Source organism: Centroberyx affinis, unplaced genomic scaffold (genome assembly GCF_046629955.1).
Source record: "Centroberyx affinis isolate AG114_WGS23_722 - 3 ecotype Tasmania unplaced genomic scaffold, CSIRO-AGI_Caff_v1 ptg000106l_1, whole genome shotgun sequence".
NCBI lineage: Eukaryota > Metazoa > Chordata > Actinopteri > Beryciformes > Berycidae > Centroberyx > Centroberyx affinis.
In genome coordinates, this window is record NW_027278808.1 from 341814 (window position 1) to 365141 (window position 23328).

The 23328-nt window shown below is 39.6% G+C and overlaps 2 protein-coding genes across 5 annotated transcripts; both read left to right on the forward strand.

Annotated features, from left to right (window-relative positions):
• Positions 1 to 1878: 1878 nt before the first annotated feature.
• LOC139648362 (potassium voltage-gated channel subfamily V member 2-like) lies at positions 1879 to 5612 on the forward strand. The gene is made up of 2 exons (XM_071524451.1): positions 1879 to 3153; positions 5201 to 5612. The coding sequence occupies exons 1-2, from the start codon at positions 1879 to 1881 to the stop codon at positions 5489 to 5491; spliced, it is 1566 nt and encodes a 521-aa protein (XP_071380552.1). The 3' UTR covers positions 5492 to 5612.
• Positions 5613 to 5892: 280 nt separating this feature from the next.
• LOC139648371 (N-acetyllactosaminide beta-1,3-N-acetylglucosaminyltransferase 3-like) lies at positions 5893 to 22075 on the forward strand. Of its 4 annotated transcripts, XM_071524463.1 has the most exons (3): positions 5893 to 6624; positions 8263 to 8359; positions 16534 to 22075. In XM_071524463.1, exons 2-3 carry the CDS (start codon positions 8283 to 8285, stop codon positions 17675 to 17677), a joined length of 1221 nt encoding a protein of 406 aa, XP_071380564.1. In that variant the 5' UTR covers positions 5893 to 6624; positions 8263 to 8282; the 3' UTR covers positions 17678 to 22075. The 4 variants fall into 4 exon arrangements, with proteins under 4 accessions (XP_071380564.1, XP_071380591.1, XP_071380572.1 ...); XM_071524490.1 differs by lacking the exon at positions 8263 to 8359 and having other exon boundaries at positions 5897 to 6624; positions 16540 to 22075; XM_071524471.1 differs by lacking the exon at positions 8263 to 8359 and having other exon boundaries at positions 5898 to 6624.
• Positions 22076 to 23328: the final 1253 nt, after the last annotated feature.

Consider the following 23328-nt stretch of genomic DNA (forward strand, 5'->3'; position numbering starts at 1 on the left):
TTCATCTCACCAGCACTACAAGGGTGGAAGTAACTAATTACAACTAACTAACTAATTATAGTAACTAGTTACTGTAGGCTAATTGAGTAGCTTTTTTGTGTACTTGTACTTTTTTGGAGTATTTTTAAGTCAGTAATTTTACTTTTACTTAAGTACATTTTTACTGAAATGTACTTCCCTAAATTTTAAAGCACATCCATTACAGAGTACAGATTTCTCCATAAGCAACAGAAACTGGAAAATCATAAATTGTGGAGCCATTCAAAGTGAACGGACAGTCAGCAAAGAAGAGAAGAGTAATCTGGTTTTAATTTGTTTGTGCACTTTATTTTGTAATTTCCAAATTGTCAATTGTCATTGTGGGTCCAAGTATTAGGTATGGAGGAGACAAATTATATATAGGTCCAAAATCGTGGGATGGGGTGATAGGCGACAAAGGTCACCACCAGGTCGCCCCCCCGCCACCCCCCTCACCCCCCTCCTGTCAGGTATAATCTGATGCCACAGGTGAGAGAGGATAAGTAGGTCAGCAGGAGAAGATCACACTGAGTCTATTAAGCTGATAGGGATCATCTTCGAAATGTTTTGCTTCACTCCAGTCTATCGCTACAGTAGTAAGAGTGAGATTACTTTCTGTCACATTAATGATTCTACTCTCAGTATGAGATCTGGGGGGATCTGATGCTGCCTAAGAGGAACCAAAGACTTCGGTTGCTCCCTTGGTTCTGCTGCTTTATTCATGAACAGTGAGAAAGGAGACACATTTTAGGGGGTATGATCAAATCTTATCAGAGACAATAGTTCATTAGTTCAATCATGTTCATTAAAGGCCTAATTTTTGGTGGCAGCATAGCACTCTTTTGAAACAGTGTCACCCCATGATGATTTGGTTTAGTGATTCATAGATCAAACACATTTTTGCCTTTCTGAAATGTGTTGTCTGAGCTTTTCATACAATATTTGACATGATGTGACAGCTAAACATGAGTTTTCCATGTTATTTTGAAGTTGTAAAGGTTTTCATTTATAATTTCTGTAAACACTATAGTAAAATGGACCTGAACTTTGGATTACAAAGGGCTAAAATGTTACAAAAATCTTACTTTTGATCTACAAGTCAAAACATATGTGGATATACCTAAAATGTATATGGGAAAGTAAATTCCAGTTTATGGATTTAATGGAAACAGGCAGAATATGAACACAGGGAGAACATGAAGTATCAAAGCTATATATGCAAGCAGTTCATACTTCCCCTTTTACAAGTTATTTCTGCATTATCAGCAAGTTAACACTGGTGAATAAGTGCTGACTGTAAGTAAAAATGAAGGTAGAAGATAACGAACGATAGAAAGGGGATGTAAAAAAAAAAGGCGTGAAAGAAAAATTCACCATTAGTGTGAAAAAAACAGCCATATCACCAAATGGCCCCAGTTGGCCCTTCCTCTCCCCACTTCAAAATCTTTAAATCAACTTTGTGTCCTAAGCCTACCTCCCTATATTTACAACTGCTTAAGGAAAACTGGAAGGGCACCAATGAGATTAGACAAGCAGAGAAAATCCCTGCTGCTTCCTCTTGATCTCCTTGTGTGATGAATCAAATGCCTCTTTGCCCGCTTTCCAGCAACAGTCATTGACTGGGGAAGGAGAGGGGGATGCCTTCCTCTCCCCCTGGCTCTCTGGACGATGATATGACCAAGCAAAACAGGAAGGCCGGCTACTCACTGGGATATCTGTTCCTGCAGGACCATACACAACATTTCTGATGATTCAGCAAGATGCTATGTGTTGCTAGAATCCTTTTCCTGGAGTGCTTCCTCTTCCTCCTCATTACTTTTGTTCTATGCTATTGACTTCCTGCCTTGAAACACGGTTGCCATGGCTTCAGAGAATGCCCAGCTGCCGAGGCGATTGCAAAAACGTCGCTCTACCCTAAACTGTCTGGCCTACAGCACTCCTCAGGGTCTAGAGGAGAAAAAAACCTTCCCGTTTTCTCAGGACAGCACTGTCAAGGCATGGAACTCTATGGAGAACCTGGACAGTCCTGGCAACAAAGTACAGTGCACCAAAGTAGAGGAGAGACCCAAACTGCAACAAAGCATCAACATTAACATTGGGGGAAAAGTCTTTCATATCCCTAAGCAGTCCGCCGTGAAATATCCTCACACGCGGATCGGGTCCTTGGCCCTGTGCAGAGACCGTGCGAAGCTGCTCACGTTGTGCGATGACTATTCTGTGCGCAACAATGAGTTCTTCTTTGACCGCGATCCTGCCTTCTTCCACCACATCTTCCATTTCTACAGTAGCGGGGTGCTGTGGGTCGTGAGGGAAATGTGCCCCATCAACTTTGAGGAGGAGATTGAGTACTGGGGCCTGAGCCTGAAGGACACACAGCACTGCTGCCGGATGCTGTTCGAGGAGAAAGTGGACGAAGTGAAGGACTACCTGAAGGTGGAGAGGGAGCTATTGGCTGAGATTGAGGTGAAGCACGACGACGAGGGTTACAATGACATGGTCTTGGGGAACGTCCGTAAGACTCTCTGGAACGTTGTGGAGAATCCCTACTCTTCAATTTGGGCAAAAACTTTCACCGTGATCTCCAACCTCTTTGTGCTCATCTCCATTGTGGCGATGACACTCAACACTGTGGAGGAACTGAAAGTCTACATAATCTATGGCAAGACATACATGGAGTGGGTCGAGATCTTCTCCATCGTGTTCTTCATATTCGAGTATTTCCTTCGCCTCGCCACCACCTCTAACATCAAGCATTTTTTGAGGAGTGCGCTCAACTTTGTGGACTTTGTGGCTGTCATGCCTTATTTCATTCAGATCGTCTTTGAAGCCTTTACCAACGCTCAGGGCATGAGCGCCCAGGAAGACCTCAGGACCATGGCTCAGGTCAGCAAGCTAAGCCACGTTCTCAAAGTCATCAAGCTGATGCGGATCTTTCGTATTTTGAAGCTGGCCCGCCACTCGACCGGCATGAGGGCGTTCGGGTTCACTCTGCGCCAGTGTTACCAGCAAGTCTGTTGCCTTTTCCTCTTCATTGCCATGGGAATCTTCACTTTCTCTGCTCTCCTGCATTCAGCTGAGAGGGACACTGAGGGATCTCCCTTCAGCAGCATTCCAGATGCCTGGTGGTGGGCTGCAGTGAGTACCAGTAGCTGAATATGACGCTGTCAAACTTAAGCCTTTAGACTTTATCCTAGCCCAGTAACATCTACCCCTCCGCTATCCTCCTCCTGTACCTGCACCTGCTTCACAAAAAATTATGCCATGGGAAAGTATGCAGATTTCAGATATTCTGTAACCCAATGGCTTAGACTAAAGAAGAGTTCTCCCCTCCCTTATTTATCTTATTTGTCCCTATTTTCTTTTTTTTTTCTCCTTTGTTTTTTCTGCCCTTTTTTCTTGTTTTGGCTGATAAATGTACGGGTGTGAAGGCAAGGGATTTAAAGGAAAAGTGGTAATAACATTGTCAGCAACTGTGAATTTAATTGTATTTGTGCTGTTTTCACCAGTAAAGAGATTTGACAAAAAAAGGTAAAAGTATGCAGGTTTCCATTACAACCAAACACAACAGCAGCTCAATTCACTGATTAGTTTCTCCTCTCTGGTTTCAGGTGTGCAAATCAGTGAAATCAGCTGGTGTAGTGTTTGTTGGAATGAAAACCAAAAAAATCTATGGCATGACTAGACACCACCGACTTAGAGAGGTATCAGTATTATATCAATTTCATGGTATTGGAATTGACCTGCTGTAATACTGTAAGCAAATACATCAGACAAAATCAGATACCAAACGTTACATTTGGGTAAACTGGGGCAGACACAGCAAAGAACATCAATTCACAAAATCTCACTCAGGTTTCTTTAAACCTTTATTTGAACAGAAATGGCTTAGCTTCTCAGCAATGTCCTGCTTCACGTTTCACCACAAATAACCTACTTATCGTGATCTGCCATCCCTAATATTGTCTAGTTGAAGATAAAAGAAAGACATCTATCTTTATCTATCTTTGTATTTTGTGCATGACTTTGTGCATGAGTACACACTCTTCCTTCCTCAATGTTTCCTCCATAGCATGTAAAAATGCCAACAACAGCCAATCCGATTTGCATGCTTTCTTGTTTCAATATCAATGTGATTTTGTTTCATGAACAATTGTTCCGCCTGGCAAGTGCAAAATAGGAGAGATATTGATTACAGCCATTCAAAGCTTCCCAGTTCTCTACAAGTTTTATTTGAAAGACTACATGTTTCAGAACAGCTGCACCCATTGCTGGGGTCGATGGCAAGCTTTTTTTTCAATTAATACCACCTAATTAGCACTTGCAAGCTAGCAATATTAACTTATTTAAATAATGTAACGTTATGACAGGCAATAGTCCTCCCAAGCGTGGCATAATTATTCAGCTCAAATGGGGGATTCTGGATCCTGCCCCCTTTCAGTCTAACATGAAAATGAATAGGGTTGTAAATGATTGCCTTTATCTATGTCCAACGCTAATATTTACTATTTTTGCTTTCAAGGGTTCCTCTATTATGCATTTCTTTATTTGTTGACGTTCTGATGGGTTTTGAAACTGCAATGAAAAAAAAAATCACTAGTCATACTTTGCATTTTAGCATTTTGTGACTTTGTGAAGCAAAGATAACGCAACATGATTGGCAAAACTTTTTTTTTAAATTCCGTAACATATTAAAATATGTCATAATTTCATCATATGTCATGTGAACACCCTGTCAGTGTAGCAATCCTGGCCTGAGACTCGATGGCTATGGCAGCCTGGTGGTACAAAAGAGCGTCCCGTACCAGAAAGGTTTCAGCTTTGAATGTTTCAGCAGTGAAAGTTTCCGTAAAGAGGACCAATTCCCGTCACACACCACAACTGGACTTGGTCTTGATTGGTTCCCCTCACTAAACAATTGCTAAAATCCTTCCAGTCAGGCCAGTTTAAAGCAGCAGGTTTACCTCATTTGAGTGCAGCTGGTGTTTTCAGCCAATCAAGGTCCACAATTGTGAGGACGTACTCTTCAAATTCATTTAATTTAACTAATTAAATTAAACTTTAAACTGAACTGCATTTATTTGCTAATGAAGCATGAAGAACATTCTTATCCAGACCCATAGTATAATGTATTTGAAAAAAAAAAATCATGAAAGCTGAGTAACATGGGACTCTTCTCTCCTAGGTCAGCATCTCCACTGTGGGCTACGGGGACGTAGTTCCTGTATCAATCCTGGGCCGCATTGTGGCCTTTGCCTGCATCTCATTCGGCATCATCCTCAACGGCATGCCCATCTCCATCCTTTTCAACAAGTTCTCTGACTACTACGCCAAGCTCAAGGCCCAGGAGGACACCAGCACCTCCATCCAGCGCCGCTTTCAGTTTAAGAAGCGCCTCCGGCGCAAAATGGACGTGTGTTTCCATCCGTCTGTGGAAGACGACGGTAGAGACGGTCGCTACGAGTGTCCACACTGAGCGGTTGACCAGGACTTGTTTAAAATGACATGATTTGGTCGGGGTGTATCAAGCACAAATGTGGATGTTTCACAAGTTTGAAACCGGTTTCAGCAGTCTGGGTAGATGGAGGTGAAATGAACCGAGAATAAGCAGAAGTGAAAGGATGTGGTTAATTGAGAGAGCAGAGAAAGACTGGAGGGGGGGGGGGGCTCCTGCTAGCGCACAAAATAACCCTGCTGTCACCATCACAAAGATGGCGGCATCTTATTTTAATCTCTTTCAGCAACTGGATGCTTGAGAACCACAGAGTTTGTTGACACCATGTCTGCACAATGTCTCTTTCAGTGAGGCCTAATGATTTTGAAACCAAGCCAGACTGTCAAACACTGGCAGATCCTTGACTCGAACTCTAGGTTTGTCACTACAGACAACAAGACAACAGCTTGGTATCAGCTGCAGTGTCATTTGTAATAGCATCGGATGACAAAGACTAAAACTTTATGCAGTATGAATGTAGTATGATGAAGTAATTATGTACACTTGTGGTTCCTATCAATACCTTCATCCAGGTCACATTATTAATTCCTGATGTACGAATAGCTAAATAATAAATAAGACCTTATGTAATCAGCTGAATTTACATGTTGTGGTTTAAGCAGATTGTCTGAGACTCAAACTCGTGACCAAAGACTTGAGACTTGACATGCATCGGAAATGAGCTATTGAAATGGTGCAACACAAGGGAAACCACGGTGTTTATCAGGGTATACCAGTCAGTTGTAACGTTTTGCATTTTGGTCATTTACTTTGGAAATGTACTTTTTTTCCTTTTAAACATAAACATGATTTTATTTACATTTTTAGGTGAGATGGTTTTATAATCCATTGCAGTTACTTTGTCTCACCCGTCCAGTTTGTATTCCTTCTTCTCTCTTTTTAAGTATTTTATCATTTGTATCTATGTTCAAATAAACTAAACCCAAACAGTAAACCTGATGCATCTGTCTGCTAGTGAGTCATAATGTGTTAGCCAACACCCTCTGCATTCTTCCTGTGGATGCTTCATGGGCAGCCTGGTCGTTAAAGAACCGCAAGTCTGCTCAAGTGCTCGACTTCAAAGAAGACACTGAGCTCCGACCTACTCACTGACGGTAAGTTGCTTTGGATAAGAATGCCTGAAATGCGAAATTGAATATGTAAAGTAGTGAAAGTAATCTAAATTTACCAGCAACTTTGGCTTGTGTAGTAAGGCAAGGCAAGGCAAGGCAAGGCAGCTTTATTTGTATAGCACATTTCATACACTGGGGCAATTCAAAGTGCTTTACAGGGTGATAAAAATACAGTAAAGGTAAAAAGTGCAAAAATACAGACAAGAGATACAAAAGATAAAAGACTTAAAAGTAAACTAGTGCAGTTCAAATCAAATGAGATAGAAAGATGAAAGAACACAACAAATACAACAAATACTTCCACTTTTAGATGCACATTGTGAGTGAACCCATATGTTTTTCTGTAATTTTCTTTTCCCCTGTCCTTCCTGATTCTACTCTTGATCTGATATTTACGTCAGATCTCACTGCCTAAGGCAGACGAGAATCACAGATTCTCCTCTTGGTCAAAAACCTCACCATCCAGAGATGGATGAGAATCATACAGGGTAAAGCTCTGTCCCCCCCACATATAGTGTTCACTCATGCGCAAGTAAGCATTACCTGGACAAGACGAATGAAAATTCGTACTTGCCCGTGTCAGCTCTGTTGGGATCCTGAACAGAAAGAGTTAAAATTAAGGTTATTTAAAAGCTGAGCTGAAAAGATACGTTTTTAGCCATTACAGGGTAGAGTAGGCAATGTAAAATAAGAAAGTTTTTAGCTTTGACTTAAAAGCGGTCAGAGTCGGGGCTTGTCTAATATCATCTGGGAGGTTATTCCAGGTCTGTGTTGCATGATAACAAAACGCTGCTTCACCGTGTTTTGTTCTAACTCTTGGGACAGCCAGTAGGCCAGCCCCAGATGTCCTAAGGTTCCTAGAAGGTTCATATGGCACAAGCATGTCAGAGATGTATTTGGGCCCAGAGCCACAGAGTGATTTGTAGACAAGCAGCAAGATTTTGAAATCAATTCTCTGAGTGACTGGTAGCCAGTGTAAGGATTTTAGAACTGGTGTAATGTGGTCGTATTTCTTAGTTTTCGTCAGGACCCTGGCAGCGGCGTTCTGAATAAGTTGGAGTAGTGTAATTCATAGCTGTGACTATGGTTGTAAAATGATGCATGATGCATTAGCAATGTGACATCAATTTCCGAGGATTATGAGTTATTTTTTTTTAGCACAGAACATTACCTGAATCAAATATATATCTAGCATGAATTGGGCAAGACTAAACAGCCGTTTGTGCTGTACACTCTTTAAAATGATATGTCATTTTTAACACATCTGTGTATCTTCTTTGGGACAAGATATGTTAATAACACATGCTGTGTTAAAATGTGTTGTTATTAACATATGTGGTGTTGGAAAGTAACACAAGTGTGTGTTCTCCCAGAAGACACACAGATGTGTTAAAAATGACTCATCCTTTGTAAGAGTGTATGTTGTGCCACATGGATTTTTTTTTAGAATAGAAAAGAATCACCAAAATGATGGCAGCTTACCATCTGTTAGTGGCTGAGTTGGTCCGGCAGATCAGCTTACTGTACATTGTGCCAACAATGTCTTGCTACTAAGAAAGCTCTTCATTTATTCATTTCTTTTCAAAGATATCTTTCTGTCATGTTGCCTTTGCTGTACAGTTGAGCAAGACAAGAGAAAAATGGGTGAGAGAGGGGAGAGCCAACATGTGACTAACGTCCTGAGAGGGACTGGACCCCGGGACATGAAGGTTACATGGTATGAGCCTTTGCCAACTGAGCCATAACAATGTCTCTTCATTTGTTCTTTTCAGTGCTGTGGAACAATATTAGGCCGTTTCCACACTGTATGCTCTCATCCTAGATTTATTCCTATGAAATAATGCATATCCCTCCACTGGCAAAAAATTGCTTCTATGCACTCTATGCATTGCCTCTATGCACTGCCTCGTAGCACCTATGTCCTGTTGGACCAGAACTTAGCTTTATAGCACTTACTCTTGTTGCTCTCTCCTAACTAGAACCTTGCTTGTGTTGTATGAAAATCTCATGTGTAACTCGCTTTGGATAAAAGCGTCTGCCAAATGTGAAATTGTAATTGTAATTGTCTGAGTAAATACTGTGATTGGGACAACTACTTTTCAGTAACACTTAGAGCAGCCAGCCATCCTGCACAACAGATACTGTGTCTGTGTGTGTGTATAATTAAAATGTGACCAAAATTTAAATCAGCTGAGCAAAATAGAGTTTCATCTTTGTATGTCAATCAGTTTTTGGCAAACAAGCTTTTTTATATCAAGGACCCCAAACAGATGCCCATTAGACCACAGAGGCACATCTTAAAAGATTTTGTCCCAAGGAACCCCAGGACCCAGCAAAGAACAACTTTGTTGTTAGTTACTGTGTAATTTTGTATAATAACTGCTACTATGGAGGAGGAAGTAACAGCAGGTTACAGTCATCCTTATTGTCATTGCTCTCTTTGTTTAGTGAATGTTTTATTTTCATCAATAGACGGCTTTCAGGTGACAGTGGCTTTGAACAGCTTGTGTTTCTAAATGTACAACTTGTCCGTCTCAACAGAACTAAATAGACATTGTTCATTTCTCTGCTGTTTGTGACTGGGAACTGATTATTTCATCACTGATCCATCTGATTGATTTTGTGTTAATCATAAATCAGCTTGTTAGCTAGCTAACATTAGAGGGTTTATATTTTGGTCTAATGACTGTGGCTTACTTATATGTGGGGCACCATGGTAACTTAAGCACCTATCCCGGCTGGAGCATGTTCAGGCTATCCCATCCAAAATTATAAAAAGCCCGCCTCCTCACCAATCAACTCTCTTGAAAAATGACACCAGCATTCACAGAGGATCCTGTCGAATTTTTAAATAACCTTTGTTTGAAAAATTCCATCTACAAAACCTGATATGAACAGAAACACTGAATTCAAATGAAGACAATAATAAATAGAGCTGTACAGGGGGCAGTCTTAAATTGACAGTAAGAAGGGCAGACAGAGAAATAAGCGGAAGGCAATGGCCTTACTGTACCTTTTAGTTGGCATCGATCCTCTTTCTCTTTCCTCATACTCCCAGGTTTCAGTCAGTGGGCAAAAAATCCTGTTTAACTAGTAACTGTGGAGGAATTTATCTATGATGATCTTCCTATTTTCTTCAATGAATAATTATTGTATAAGGCACACCATAAGGCACAGATCTAAAAGGATGTGTTCCACATATTGCCCATGTGATGTGATGTGTCTTCACATGGGATTTAATAAAAATAATAAAATAAAAAATAATAATGGGTTTATACATGTCAGAAGCCAATCAAGGCAAAGCAAGGCAAACTTTATTATATAGTACATTTCATACACAAGGCAAATACAGTGTGCTTCACATAAAACAAAAAAAACACGCACTCCACAACTATTTAAAATGACATTAAAAAAGAAAGAAAGAAAGAAAGAAAGAAAGATATTGAGCAGTCACTCTCACACTGGTGACACCTCTGGTCAGCCAGTATCAAATTAAGTGTGTCTGAGGATATCCAAAGATAATCACCTCCCGCTTCTCTGAGAGTGACTCCTTCTTTGTTCTAAGCCTACTGTAATAATAAAAAAAAACAAAGTTAGTTAGTCGAAGGAGAGTTTGATTGTAAACTTAGAGTCCAGGTGACCCGGTGTCAGCAGACCGGTCTCCTGTGGGAGTCATGATGCAGGAAGAGCAGTCAGCAGAAACAGCAGACAAGCACCGCCCAGCTGGCTGCACAGCGGACAGGACAGGATCATACTGCTGTCGAGTTAGGCGAAATGTTTTGGGTTTTTTTGCGGAGGGAGCCAATAAAAGCCTCGTAACAGCAAACCCTTTTCAACGGTAAGAATACTCATCTAGTTTTGTTTATTCTTTAAAATAATATCCAGTAGCCAACACGCTTAATCTCTCCTGGGAATTAAAGGTTGGATTCATTTCTATTCTATGTAAAAAAAAAAAAACTAAAAAAAAAACGTTTTTTTCCCAGATTATAGGAGATCTCAACACTTTGGTTTTTATTTGGGGCTTAATTGGTAGGCTACATCATTCCGTCTAAATGGTGGTTAAATAAAATACTTAATGGATGACTGGCATATTCAGGGTATGAGCTCGTCTCAAACAGCGGTCAGACACTATTAAACATAAATTACAAACTAAATCAATGTTTCTGTTTCCATGATAAAATTCATTGTGTAAGATCTTATTCTCCCCCTGCACACACCAGCCTATAACACACAGTAGCCAGTCCGTCTGTGTGCGTCAGATGTAAATAACGGATCGTTAGCTTCAAAATAACCGGTGGGCACTCCAGTCCAACATATTTCTTGTAAACTAGCCTATATGTAGATTAAATGCTTATTTGCCACTAGCCTTCTTATAAAAATAAAACGTCAGTGAATGCAGGGGATAATTATGAGTTCAGAAATGGCGATAGGAACCTTCCTTGTTTCAACCCCGATGAAAAATCGCTATAATATTCCTATAATATTCTTATAGTGACTTATAGTATGTCGGCATTAGGCCTACTAAAAGTGAGTAGGCTATAGTATTATTATTATTATTATACTTATTGTACTTATTGTATTTTTTATATTTTCTATGGTATCACTATGGTAGCCTATAATACTTAATAGTGAGTTAATAGCGACCACATTGTAGCCACAATACATCTGTGTGTCCAGTTTCAGTTTATGTGTTACTTTACAACACAAGCCACACTTTATGGTATTTTTATCCGCTATGGTATTACTATAATATTCCTACAATATTCCTATAGGATATTATATAAAGTTTATAGTTGTTTATCCTTCCGAAATGTATTACAGGATTACTATAGAAAGATATAATATATACAATTAATAATGGGTTTATAAATGTCAGAAGGATCCTTCTTTGTTCTAAGCCTACTGTAATAATAATAATAATGATAGGCTAGTAAAAACTTGATATAGCACTTTTCAAAACTAAGTTACAAAGTGCATTACAGAGAAGGAAGTAAAACAGAGGTAATACAATCAGGCAAGTGGCGTGTCCCGGCCGAGGTGGGGCACAGACTCAGCAAGGGTGGCTCTGTGGTGGCATTTAGGCAGTGGTGGAAGAAGTACTCTGATCCTTTACTTAAGTAAAAGTACCAATACAGCAATGTAAAAATACTCCATTACAAGTAAAAGTCCTGCATGAAAAATCCTCCTTAAGTAAAAGTACATAAGTATTAGCAGCAAAATGTAGTTAAAGTATTAAAGTAAAAGTAGTGGTTTGGTCCCTCTGACTGATATTTTATTATATATGACATCATTATTAATACTGAAGCATCAGTGTGTAAGCAGCATGTTACTGTTGTAGCTGCTGGAGGTGGAGCTAGTTTGAACTACTTTATATACAGTTAGCTAGTTTAGTCCAGTGGTTCCCAACCTAGGGGTCGGGCCCCTCCAAAAGGTCACCAGATAAATCTGAGGGGTCGTGAGATGATTAATGGGAGAGGAAAGAAGAAAAAACAAAGTTCTGATACACAAATCTGTTTTCAGTTTTTGGACTTTTTCTCTAATCTTTGCTGAAATATTGGATCATTTGAACATTTATTGAAATGAAACCATGTGAGGTTTAGAGGGAAAAATCACTATTTGGTGGAGCTGTTAACAACTCATAGACATCTGAAATGTGACCCCGACTAGACACTGCTTTTTGTAAGATGTCAAAAGCCAAAAAGGTTGGAAACCACTGGTTTAATCTTTAACAATGTGTTGTATTTGAAAAGCTTGTTGTATTATCCATTGTGTCAAATCTCCATCTGAAAAGTAACTAAAGCTGTCAAATAAATGTATTGGAGTAGAAAGTACAATATTTCCCTCTGAAATGTAGTGGAGTGGAAGTATAAAGTAGCATCAAATGGAAATACTCAAGTAAAGTACGTACTTGTACTTAAGTACAGTACTTGAGTAAATGTACTTACTTACTTTCCACCACTGCATTCAGGAACGATGTAGACAGAACTCAGAGTCAGAATTCCGACTTTAATCTCAGAATTCTGACTTTATTCTCAGAAATCTGACTTTAAACTCAGAACTCAAATACATGTGGCCCTAATCCTCTTCCATACAAGGCCCAGGTTGAAAACAACCAGAATTATCAGGCATCACTGTCAACTGTATGCATATTAAAAAAAAAAGTATGCTACTAACATTACTTCTTGGTTTTTATCTTCAGGTCTGTGCTTTGCCATTCAGTTTGGTCAGAGTCAGACATAGTTTTTTTCCACATTGATCCCTAATTCGGTCTTCTCTTTGCCCCCCTCTTGTCAACACATTTTCACATACACAGCACATATCTTGTGTTGGAAAGTAACTCAAGTGTGTGTTGAAAATAACACATCCTTTTTTAGATTGCAAGTCTCTATAGGATTATTATAGGAATATTACAGTGATACTGTAGGAGATAGAAAAATACCATTGAGTACAATAAGGTCACTATAAACTTACTATGCCGTAGACCAGTAATTCTCAAAGTGCACATCAAGCAATAAGGACCACTCCAAACTGTAGGCAGGTCAGAACCATTTCTACCAATAGGGGGAGGCAGAGGGCCCCCTTAGCCACCAGCATTGCCTCTTAATGGGCCCCTGGCAGGGTGTCAAATCACTAAAATCTATTTTTAAAATAAATCATATAGACCAAGACAAAGAAAAACTCTTAACAAGACAATATATATATATATTATACATTATATATATAAACATTAAACATGAAAGTGTTTTAGACTTATCTCGCCCCGGTCTGGCGACAAGACCCCCCCCGTGGGGCGCGAACATGGAGTCTCCTGTACAACCAGGACACGCCCACAGAAACACTCGCTGCAGCCGGGATGCCAAGACAGTGACGGCAGACAACCTGCTTGAGACGGCGTGACGGCGTGAGGTGATGTGTCACAAGAGTCACGATGATAACAGCCCCATGAAGCACAGGCAAAGGCATATACTAGTCCCCGGTCCCTCTCTACCTAAAGGAGGTGTCCAGCCTCCCCTCCTAACACAGGAACGGATCCCCTGCTTGGCTGTCTTCACTGTCGGCAACACTAAAAGTTGCGAACAGCACCCTCCCGCCACAGTGCCACAGCCACAGCCACGGACAAAAGCAGTTCAGTCTCTCTCACGCCCCGTCCGGCCGTTCAATCCACCTCTTATTCCAGCGTGATCCTCCCCACCCCCGTGACACAGGTGAGAGTCATCAGTCATCAGTTCCCCCAGGTACACGGGAATTCTTCCCTACGAGTGTCCACAGAGAGATAGAGACCCTACCCCACATTTCCTCACTACAATACTCTGCAGAGCAGCTCACTCATGTGATGTGATTACTATACGCTTGCTGCTACTTTCTAATAGGGTAATTACCTGTCTTCATATGGAAATGAGCCAATTCAGTTTTTGTAATGGAGGGGAAAGGAAGAGTCAACTACTGGGATTATTACATGGCAGACAAAAAAACAAACTTTCATGCCACCAGAGGTGCCGGGTCCACGCAAATAAGTACCGGAATGCAGGTAGCCTAGTCCAAAACCGCAAGGTGCCGGATCCTGTTCCGGCAGGATCCGGCACAAATTAAGCACTGCCTGTCCCCATTACTGTACATCCTCTATACCAGTGACTGCAGGAGCCAGCATGAGGACAGGCACACCCTTAAATTTACGGACAACGCGGTCATCAGTTGTCAGTCTGCTCCAGGATAGGGAGACATCACATGGGCCTGTGGTGACAAGTTTGTGCAGTGGTGTGATGATCATTTTCTGAGGTCGAATATCTCAAAAACAAAAGATATGGCCACTGACTTAAGAAGATCATCACTCCACCTTCCCAGACCATTGTCAAAGGTCATGGAGTGGAAAGTGTTGAGAGTTACAAATATCTTGATACCTTTATTGACAAGAAACTGAACTTTGAACACTGATGCAATTTGTAAGAAGGACCAGCAAAGATTGTACTTTCTGCAGAGGCTTAATGTTTTTAATGTAGATAGGAAGCTGTTGGTGCTTTTCTATAGATCTTTTATAGTCAGTTTTAACCTTCTCATTAGTTTCTTGGTATGGAAACTCAAACATGAGGAACAAAAAGCAACAGTGCAATATTGTTAAGGTGGCCAGCAAAATCATTGGTTAGCAGCAGTCTCCCTTGTCAGATATTTTTATTCGGCAGGTCATTCGGAACAAAAGGTCCATTTTAGCAAATCCAGACCAGCCTCTCTCTAAAGAATTCGAGCCTCTCCCCTCAGGCCGGAGGTTTAGGCCCCCTAGAGTAAAGTGCAATAGATATAAATTTTCCTTTATCCCACAATGTAAACAGCTGCACTTTCTACCTCTACTTCTGCATTTTTGCACACTAGCACTTTATTTTAAGGACTCTTATTGTACGGAATCGTTGTATTTGTTTGTATTTGTACTGAAATTATGTTATTGTTTTTACTGTGCCTTGCTGCAAAATGAATTTCTGCCTGTGGAACAAAAAAGACCTGATCCTGAACCTGAACCTGAACCTGAACCTTGCAACATTACTTTGTGTTACACCCTAAAACTATTGTGCTAGGTGTTCATTAGGCCAGTAAATATTGTAGGCCTAAACCCACATTACCAGCAGAAGTATGTAAATAATGACAGACACGAAATCTTTATTTTAAAGTTCTTAACAAAGATAGAGCCTACAGGGCTATCTAAATAAACAAACTTGAACTAGAACTTGAGCATTAAATTCAGATTTTCCGGGTCGCATTTACCACTTGGTTGGCTCATTTGCGTGCGCTTTACTCGTAAGTCTGATATTTCCGACATGACTTGATAATGCAAATAAATAAATAAATCTGGTCAGTGCCGTCCGAGATATTGTACGGGTTCTTCATGTAGTGTAAACAACTACACATCAGGCACTTCCAGGTTTGTTTTGGACTGCTGCCTTGAAACTGGCATAAGTCTGTTCTCCAGCAAACTGACAAAAAATGTGTTTGGGGTTGCAAACAGAGGTCTTTGATGGAAAACAGATTGGGATTCTTTTGGTTTGATTGATGGACTCATTCAAGTTTTTCTGACAACTGGGTGAGGCCAGTGAAGACCAGGCTACATCATGCTGTGCCAGTTTAAGTGGTATGCTGGGTTGTGAGCTTCCTGTTTGTTCAGATGTTTGACATGACCATGGGACCATGAGTAATGTGAATGAAAACTCATTACATTTTTTTCTAATGTCTAAATGTCTGATGTAGTTAATGTGACATCTTCCACCCGTTTTGAAATGACATGACAACATTGGGTTGGTTTCCACCTCACACCCTGTGCAACAGCACAGCTTCTGCCAAGCCACCTCATCTCTGCTCTTTTGCTCACGCTCCTCCCTCTTCATGGCCTCTGGTTGTTGTTCAGAGCAGTAATGCCACAGTGTAGCTTTGGGTTCGGGTGAGGGTTAGTAAATCAATTTTGTGCACAGGAATCTTTTTAATGTGGATTGCAGTACACATTTGTGGGTTGTGTTCTGTGAGAGTATATGTTCATTGTTTGTTTGTGGAGCATTCAAACATGTCGCACTTCTGGCCACACCCCAGTTAGTGAAGTCAAAGCAGGTGTTTTTCATCAGGCAAAACACCTGAACACATAAACAGCAAAAACTTTCAACCCATAAAGAGCAGTGCAACAATAGTTTTCAGTTTGAATAAAAGTTTCCACCAAATGGCATACGGTATGTTATATAACAATGGGGTAATTCATAAAGACTAGTTATGAGCTTGTTGTTGTAGGATTGAAGCCTGGATGCTTTGGCACACGAGCACCTTAAAAACACAATAACTATCAGTAATGTGTATAAAAGTAAATTGTTTTGTAACATCAGTTAATTTATTACTTTATTACTACATTGTTTTGTTTTGCAGCTGCAGAGTATCAAGGATGAAACTGAAATGGGCAATGACTTTTCTGCTGACTGGAACTTTCTTCTTGGTCCTCTATCTCTGGAAAGATGATTATGCTGTCCATGTAACCAAGCACCTCCAGGTATATGCGAGAAAGAATGCCAGTCAAAACAGGCCACCTACCACTAGGAGCCCCTATGTTTATTCCTGGCCAAGTTGTCAACAAAATGCGTCTGCAGCCAACATCACAGGCTTCACCTCTCTTCCTGGTCACATCCAAGACTTTCTCTACCACCGTCACTGTCGCCATTTCCCCATGCTGCTGGACGTTCCCGACAAATGTGGAGGAGCTGACAAATCTGTGGAAGTCTTCCTTCTGCTGGTCATTAAAAGTTCCCCCGAGAACTACGACCGGCGAGAAGTCCTGCGCAAAACCTGGGCCAACGAGAGATTACACAACGGCATGTGGATCAGGAGGATCTTCATCTCAGGAACGGCAGGTGCCGGATTCGAGAAGCAGAAACTGAACAAGCTCCTGGAGCTGGAGCACCGCGAGCACAACGACATTCTGCAATGGGACTTCCATGACACCTTCTACAACCTCACCTTGAAGCAGATACTCTTCCTGGAATGGATGGAGAGGAACTGTCCGCAGGCTCGCTTCCTCCTAAATGGTGATGATGACGTCTTTGCAAACACGGACAACATGGTGGACTATCTCCTAAGCCAAAAGAACAATAACGGTAGCAAGCACCTCTTTGCCGGCTATGTGATCCAGTATGTGGGACCCATTAGAGACCCATGGAGCAAGTACTATATCCCTGTTCAGGTGCAAAAGTCAGACTCATACCCCCCTTACTGTGGGGGTGGAGGCTTCATCCTGTCTGGCTATACAGCCATGGTCATATACAAAATGTCCAAGTCAATTACCATTCTTCCCATTGATGATGTTTACATGGGGATGTGTATGGTCAAAGCAGGACTCGCACCTGTTTACCATATGGGTATGAAGGTTGCAGGACTGGCCCTCCCCTCTAACAAACTAGATGTCCATGACCCTTGCTTTTATAGAGACGTTCTACTGGTACACAGATTCCTACCACCTCAGATATATCTAATGTGGCATAGAATACATGACCCTACTCTGAAATGTGGGCCTTCTTAGACACTGCTTTAGCTGTACCAAAATGTAACTTATAGTTACCGGCACTACTGTTTGGCACTTTGCATCCTGCACTTATTTGTAGTGTACTACCATGAGACCAGTCATGAAAAAGTTATCAAGACTTAAAGGAAAAATCCACCCTAAAACACTTTAACACTTTTGGAAAACAGCTGTTAGCAATGTATTTTGAATTCCTGGGTCAATTTTGTTGTTTGGTGTATTTTTGTTATTCCCGTGGATAACTAGCCAAAAGTAGACAACATTTTCCAATTTCCAGCAGCTACAAAAGAGCAAGGGCTTTGCAATGGCTAAAGGGTGTGATTCTCCATTTTTCTCCCCTCACAACAACAGCTACTGGTATTGTTCTCCGCTTACACACAAAAACCAAACTGTAGCTTCATTAAAGCTGGAGTAGGCAGCTTTGGAGAAATGAGCAAGAATTTGAAAGTATACAACAAACCAACAAACAAGGCAAGTTGAGGGACAGTGTGTACAACAAAATGGTAAATTACAACACTTAATCACAAAATTGGAAGACACTGAACATCGCAGTTTGATGATACACATCAGTGTAAGAGTATCCAAGGGTGGTGGTTTTTTGTTTTTTGTGTGTTTACATATTTGTGTGTTTGGTGGAGGGGTGTCAACTTGGCAGTGAGTTCACCCTACAGGGCTATATACTGTAGCATCCACTGTCTTACAAAAATATTTATCAAAAATGATTTCTCAGGTCGTCTTAGGACTCAAAATGGAACATAATTACATTTTCTACTGTAATATACAAAAGTTTACATATGTTTTTGTTTTTTTATTCTGAGGATCAATTATTTAATTGATGGAGATAGTGCCTTTATCTTAGCTCAACTACAGGACGTCTAGGGGACAAGCAATGAACCAGAGCTGGGCAGGTATGACATTGACTTTTCTCCAATGGACCTCCATGTTGGTGCCAGATGTGGTTGCATATCAATATATACATTTATGAAGGGGTATATAGTAATAGTTCACCTCCAAATGAGATTCAGTCATAATCTACTCACCCCCATGTCAGTGGAAAGTCCACTGAAGTTCGTAGGGCCATGAAACATGCAGCAACTTAGCCCCTGTAGTTCCATCTCAGCCCTCTAACAAACTATTGAAGCTATCAGGGCCATCTCTTTACAGTTTCTGAAGAAGCATAAAATGTCCATCAGTTTCTTCAAACAGCTCGGGCAGCATAATCCAAGTGTTTTTTAGCCAAACGATTGTACCATGGGTCCAAGAGTCTGATATTTGTCTCATTATCTCTACATTTTGCTCACTGATGATAATGCTCTAGTCACATGTGAACCCTACACTAACAAGCAGTCAGTAAAGTGGAGCGTTTTTTCTTTTTTTGAGGTGAACTATTCCTGTAATTTTTATTAATCCAGGGGAGATTTGCTGACTACATATTTTTTCGGCAACACATTTTTTTTTTTGCCTAGTTTCACAGTCATACACCTGGACACATTCGCACCTAGGAGCTGCCAAGTACAACAATTTCCCAGTGTTGGTCACCGAGCAGCTATACTGGAGCAGTTGGGGATTAAATGCCTTGCTCAAGGCCACTGTGATGCCAGTTGTCGAGCGTAGGGAGAGTCTTTTGTCATATTTTCTCAGTTGTTCTGGGGATTCAAGCTGACAACCTTCCTAACACAAGCCCGCTCTGTTGTGGCTTATGTGAAAACAATGCGATGAAGTATTTTAGCTGCTGTATGTGGCCAGTTTCCAGGATGTTTGCATCTTTGAATTAAATCTTTTATTTCAATTTCTTTTTATTTCAAAGTTTTAATTTTGTAAATTATGATTAAAAGACTGAAAAAGACTTTTAATAAAGAAGGGTGAACTGACTTTTGAACATTTTAATTCCCTGTGAGTTTCTATAGCTGCTATATTTTAAACTTTAAACATTTTAAAATTATTATTGTTATTAGTAGTAGTAGTAGTAGTAGTAGTAGTAGTAGTAGTAGTAGTATTCAAAACTGATGATGATGATATGTATGGAGACAAGAATTGGCCATAATTACAAATAAATTAAAAACTCAACAATAAATAAATGTAAAAAAACAAAAAACAAAGACAAAAACATAGACATTTGGAAATAAATGTACATAAAAGTAACCGAGCATAAATAAGACATAACATTTAGATATCCACAGCATTAAGAGATTTGGCTGCCACTGCATAGGACATATTAGCACATTATTAGATTATGCAGCAGGAAATACAGAAATAAATAGGCCTACTGAAATAAATTAGTAGGGAATAAATGAAATGTGTTGTTATTAGTTATACTCATTTATTTACTGAATTAAACTGCATATTATTTTATGCATTTATTTATGTTTGTGTGTATTGATAGATTTCTTTTTTTATTAACTTACACCATTTCTAATTATGGCTGATTCTGTCTTCCATAGGGAAGTAAACTATCTTTGTTATCTCCGCCAAGGAGGTTATGTTTTCGATGCCGTTTGTGTGTTTGTCTGTTTGTTTGTCTGTTAGCAGGATTACGGAAAAACAACTGGCCCGATTTTCATGAAACTTCATGGAAGGGTGTAGCATGGGCCAAGGAAGAACCCACTAAATTTTGGAGTGGATCCGGATCCGACTCACGAACAAGTAATAATAGCACGAACCTTGGCGGAGGTCTGCACTCTCCGAGTGCCCTTCTAGTTTTTTAATTAACTGTAATTAACTTTTAAAAAAATATAAATTATACAAAATATTCTAGTACACATACTATTTACATTCATAAGACAAAAGATTTACGTACATTGACACATTTTCCTACATAATAATAAATACTTTTTATTTATATAGAACTTCAAAACAAACTTACAAAATGCTAAACAACCAAGAGAGGTAAAAGACAAAGGAAAGATCAGTGAAAAAAATCAGTAATAAATTAGTACAATAATAATAAAGCTAATATTAGATTAGATTAAACTTTATTGTCATTGCACAGAGTACAGGTACTAAGACAACGAAATGCAGTTTTGCATCTAACCAGAAGTGCAAAAGAAGCAGTAAAAAAAAGTGCAGTGCAATGTAATGTGCATATGTATGATATATAAATAGAATAAGCTGTAAGGGTAATAATAATATATACAGTATGGTGTATATACAGTATGAACAGTATTAACAGAATGATATGAACAGAGTGGTATGAATATGCTAAGTATATAAATAATAAACTGTAAGGGGTAGTATGAGTGTGCTAAGATAAATAACAGTATACATAACAGATAAATAAGAGTATGAACAGTATAAACAGTGGATAGAAATGCAAGATATATATATATATATATATATATATATATAGTATAAACAGGGCTAAGGGATCAAAAGTTAGCAAAGAAAACTAGTGGAAAGGCCGTGCAAAGCCTTAAAACAAACAGGCAACCAATGAAGAGATGTTAAAATAGAGGTGATACGGTCCCATCTCTTAGTTTTAGGCAAAAGCCTTGCTGAGAATTTTGAACAAATTGGAGTTGTTCTGCCTCTTTTTGGATAAGGCAATTAAACAGGGCGTTGCAGAAGTTAAAGCATTATTTAGCTAATTTGGTTTCTCATCTAAATAGTTGGGGTTACAACAACTCCCCCCCCCCCCTCCCCCCGACTTTGGCTCTGTTGTCCATGCACATACTGAACCATTAGGCCAAAATCAATTGTTTTCAGTACAGCTTACTTTGGCTGTCCAACCAAGGTGAAGCAGCTCAGCACCACGGACAGCGCTTTTAGCAACAGAACCGTCATCTCATCTGTACAGATGATTTGATGTCTGTGCTGGCCTGTTCACTTTCTATTTGCACCAGGAAAATTAGGCTATAAGTAGGTTTAGACTACTGTCTTTCTACTGTATTATTAATCAATCTCTCTCTCTTGCTCCTGTGTTATAGGCAGACTTCATTCAAACACATCCTTGGTCTGTATTATGATGCAATATAGCCAAAAAGAAGGGAAAACAAACAAGGTCAAGATCTGGGTTTGTGTCATATGCCCAGTATGTTTTGACCATCAATATTAATATTCCTAAGATAAGAAAAAAAAATCATGTTATGTTTTCCATAAGGAATTTGCTTGTAAATGTGCTTAACTATGACATTTACCCAGGTACATGTGCCTTAGATTTTGAGGGCCCCCTATGAGCCAGTCAGTGACATTGTGCTCAGGAAAAAAAAAAAAAAAAAAAAAAAAAAAAGCAGCGAGAGAGACCTGTGTGTATGTGACTCCGGCTTCTTTATCTTTTGGCACTGTCTTTTTAAATGTGATTTTAATGCACTTTCGATATGTCTTTATTTTTCTTGTATTTATGTAAAGCACTTTGAATTGCCGATGTGTATGAATTGTGCTATATAAATAAACGTGCCTTGCCTTGTCTAAGTGAATCTCATTAATCCTTTTACTCTTTGGCTACAGCCCAGCTTTCTCCATGACTGTGCACTTTAATTGATTATTTCCATTTTGTGAGACTTTATACTTTCCCTCCACTACATTTGAGAGGGAAATCTTGTACTTTTTCCTCCACTACATTTATCTGCCGGCTAGAGTTACTAGTTACTTTGCAGAATAAGGTTTTACAAACAAAACATACGATAAGCTCATAAAATATGTTGCATTGTTTAAACTCCCCCAACAGTATATGGAGCAGTTAGACCGACAACATTAAAATACACTAAAAAAAAATAACATTCAAAAAAATAACATTGAGATACTTAAGTACATTTTACTGCTAATACTTCTATAATTTTGAACGCATAACGTTTATTTTTAATTAAGTATTTTTTCCAGTATGGTGTTACTACTTTTACTTAGGTAAAGGATTTGAGGACTTTTTCCAGCAAACAGGAAGTTTGAAAATGGTAGCAGGTATATTTTCATCCAATATCAGCATACTGAAAGTGTCAGGAGAGGACATTGTCTGACAGCAGGATGCTACACATGTCAACAAATCAACAACAAATCTGATTCCAGTCCCAGTAACTTTAAACAGGTATGATGGACTAAGCTGTCCGCTTTGCCATAACTGACCTTCTCTTGCATTCCTCCCAATGCTGAACACACAAGGGAAAAGCTGAATAAAAAAACAATAAATAATGTGAGCATCAGTCAAGACTGCAGTTTACCCTTGCTTCATAATGCTATTCTAGGCTTTCCAAGCATGAGGAACCACTGGCTGATTTACCAGTTGCATCATTTTCACCCCAAACAAACCGAACCAAAGTAGTAAACAGAGCTGAAATACATCATCTAAATTAAACATGCCAGGTGTGAACACACCATAAATGTGTTCACAAAGAAAGAAAGAGAGAAAATGTAAAATAATAACAGCCTGCCAGGCTTATGGGCCCGCTGCCACATGGAAAAAGCAGTCAATTAAGAAATCAAACCTGCTCTGTCACCAGCCCAGCCCAGAGCCAAATATGTTCTTCAACATTTGATTTTTTACCCATCTAGATAGATTCACGTGTCAGCCACAACTATAATTAGTTAAGCCTATTGTTGTTGTCCTGTTCAAGATTCAGCGTCACACCTTTTTTTTTTTTATCTCTAACCCAAACCCTCTTGCAACATTGCAAGACCTTGACAACAATGACAACATTAAGAGTCACACAATAGAACGAGTA

Bases quoted from the DNA above. Each gene is read 5' to 3' on its own strand.
- LOC139648371 (XM_071524463.1), top strand. From the start codon at position 8,283: ATGGGTGAGAGAGGGGAGAGCCAACATGTGACTAACGTCCTGAGAGGG. The intron at 8,360-16,533 runs GTATGAGCCTTT...TTTGTTTTGCAG, and splicing joins CGGGACATGAAGGTTACATG to CTGCAGAGTATCAAGGATGA.
- LOC139648362 (XM_071524451.1), top strand. From the start codon at position 1,879: ATGGCTTCAGAGAATGCCCAGCTGCCGAGGCGATTGCAAAAACGTCGC. The intron at 3,154-5,200 runs GTGAGTACCAGT...CTTCTCTCCTAG, and splicing joins ATGCCTGGTGGTGGGCTGCA to GTCAGCATCTCCACTGTGGG.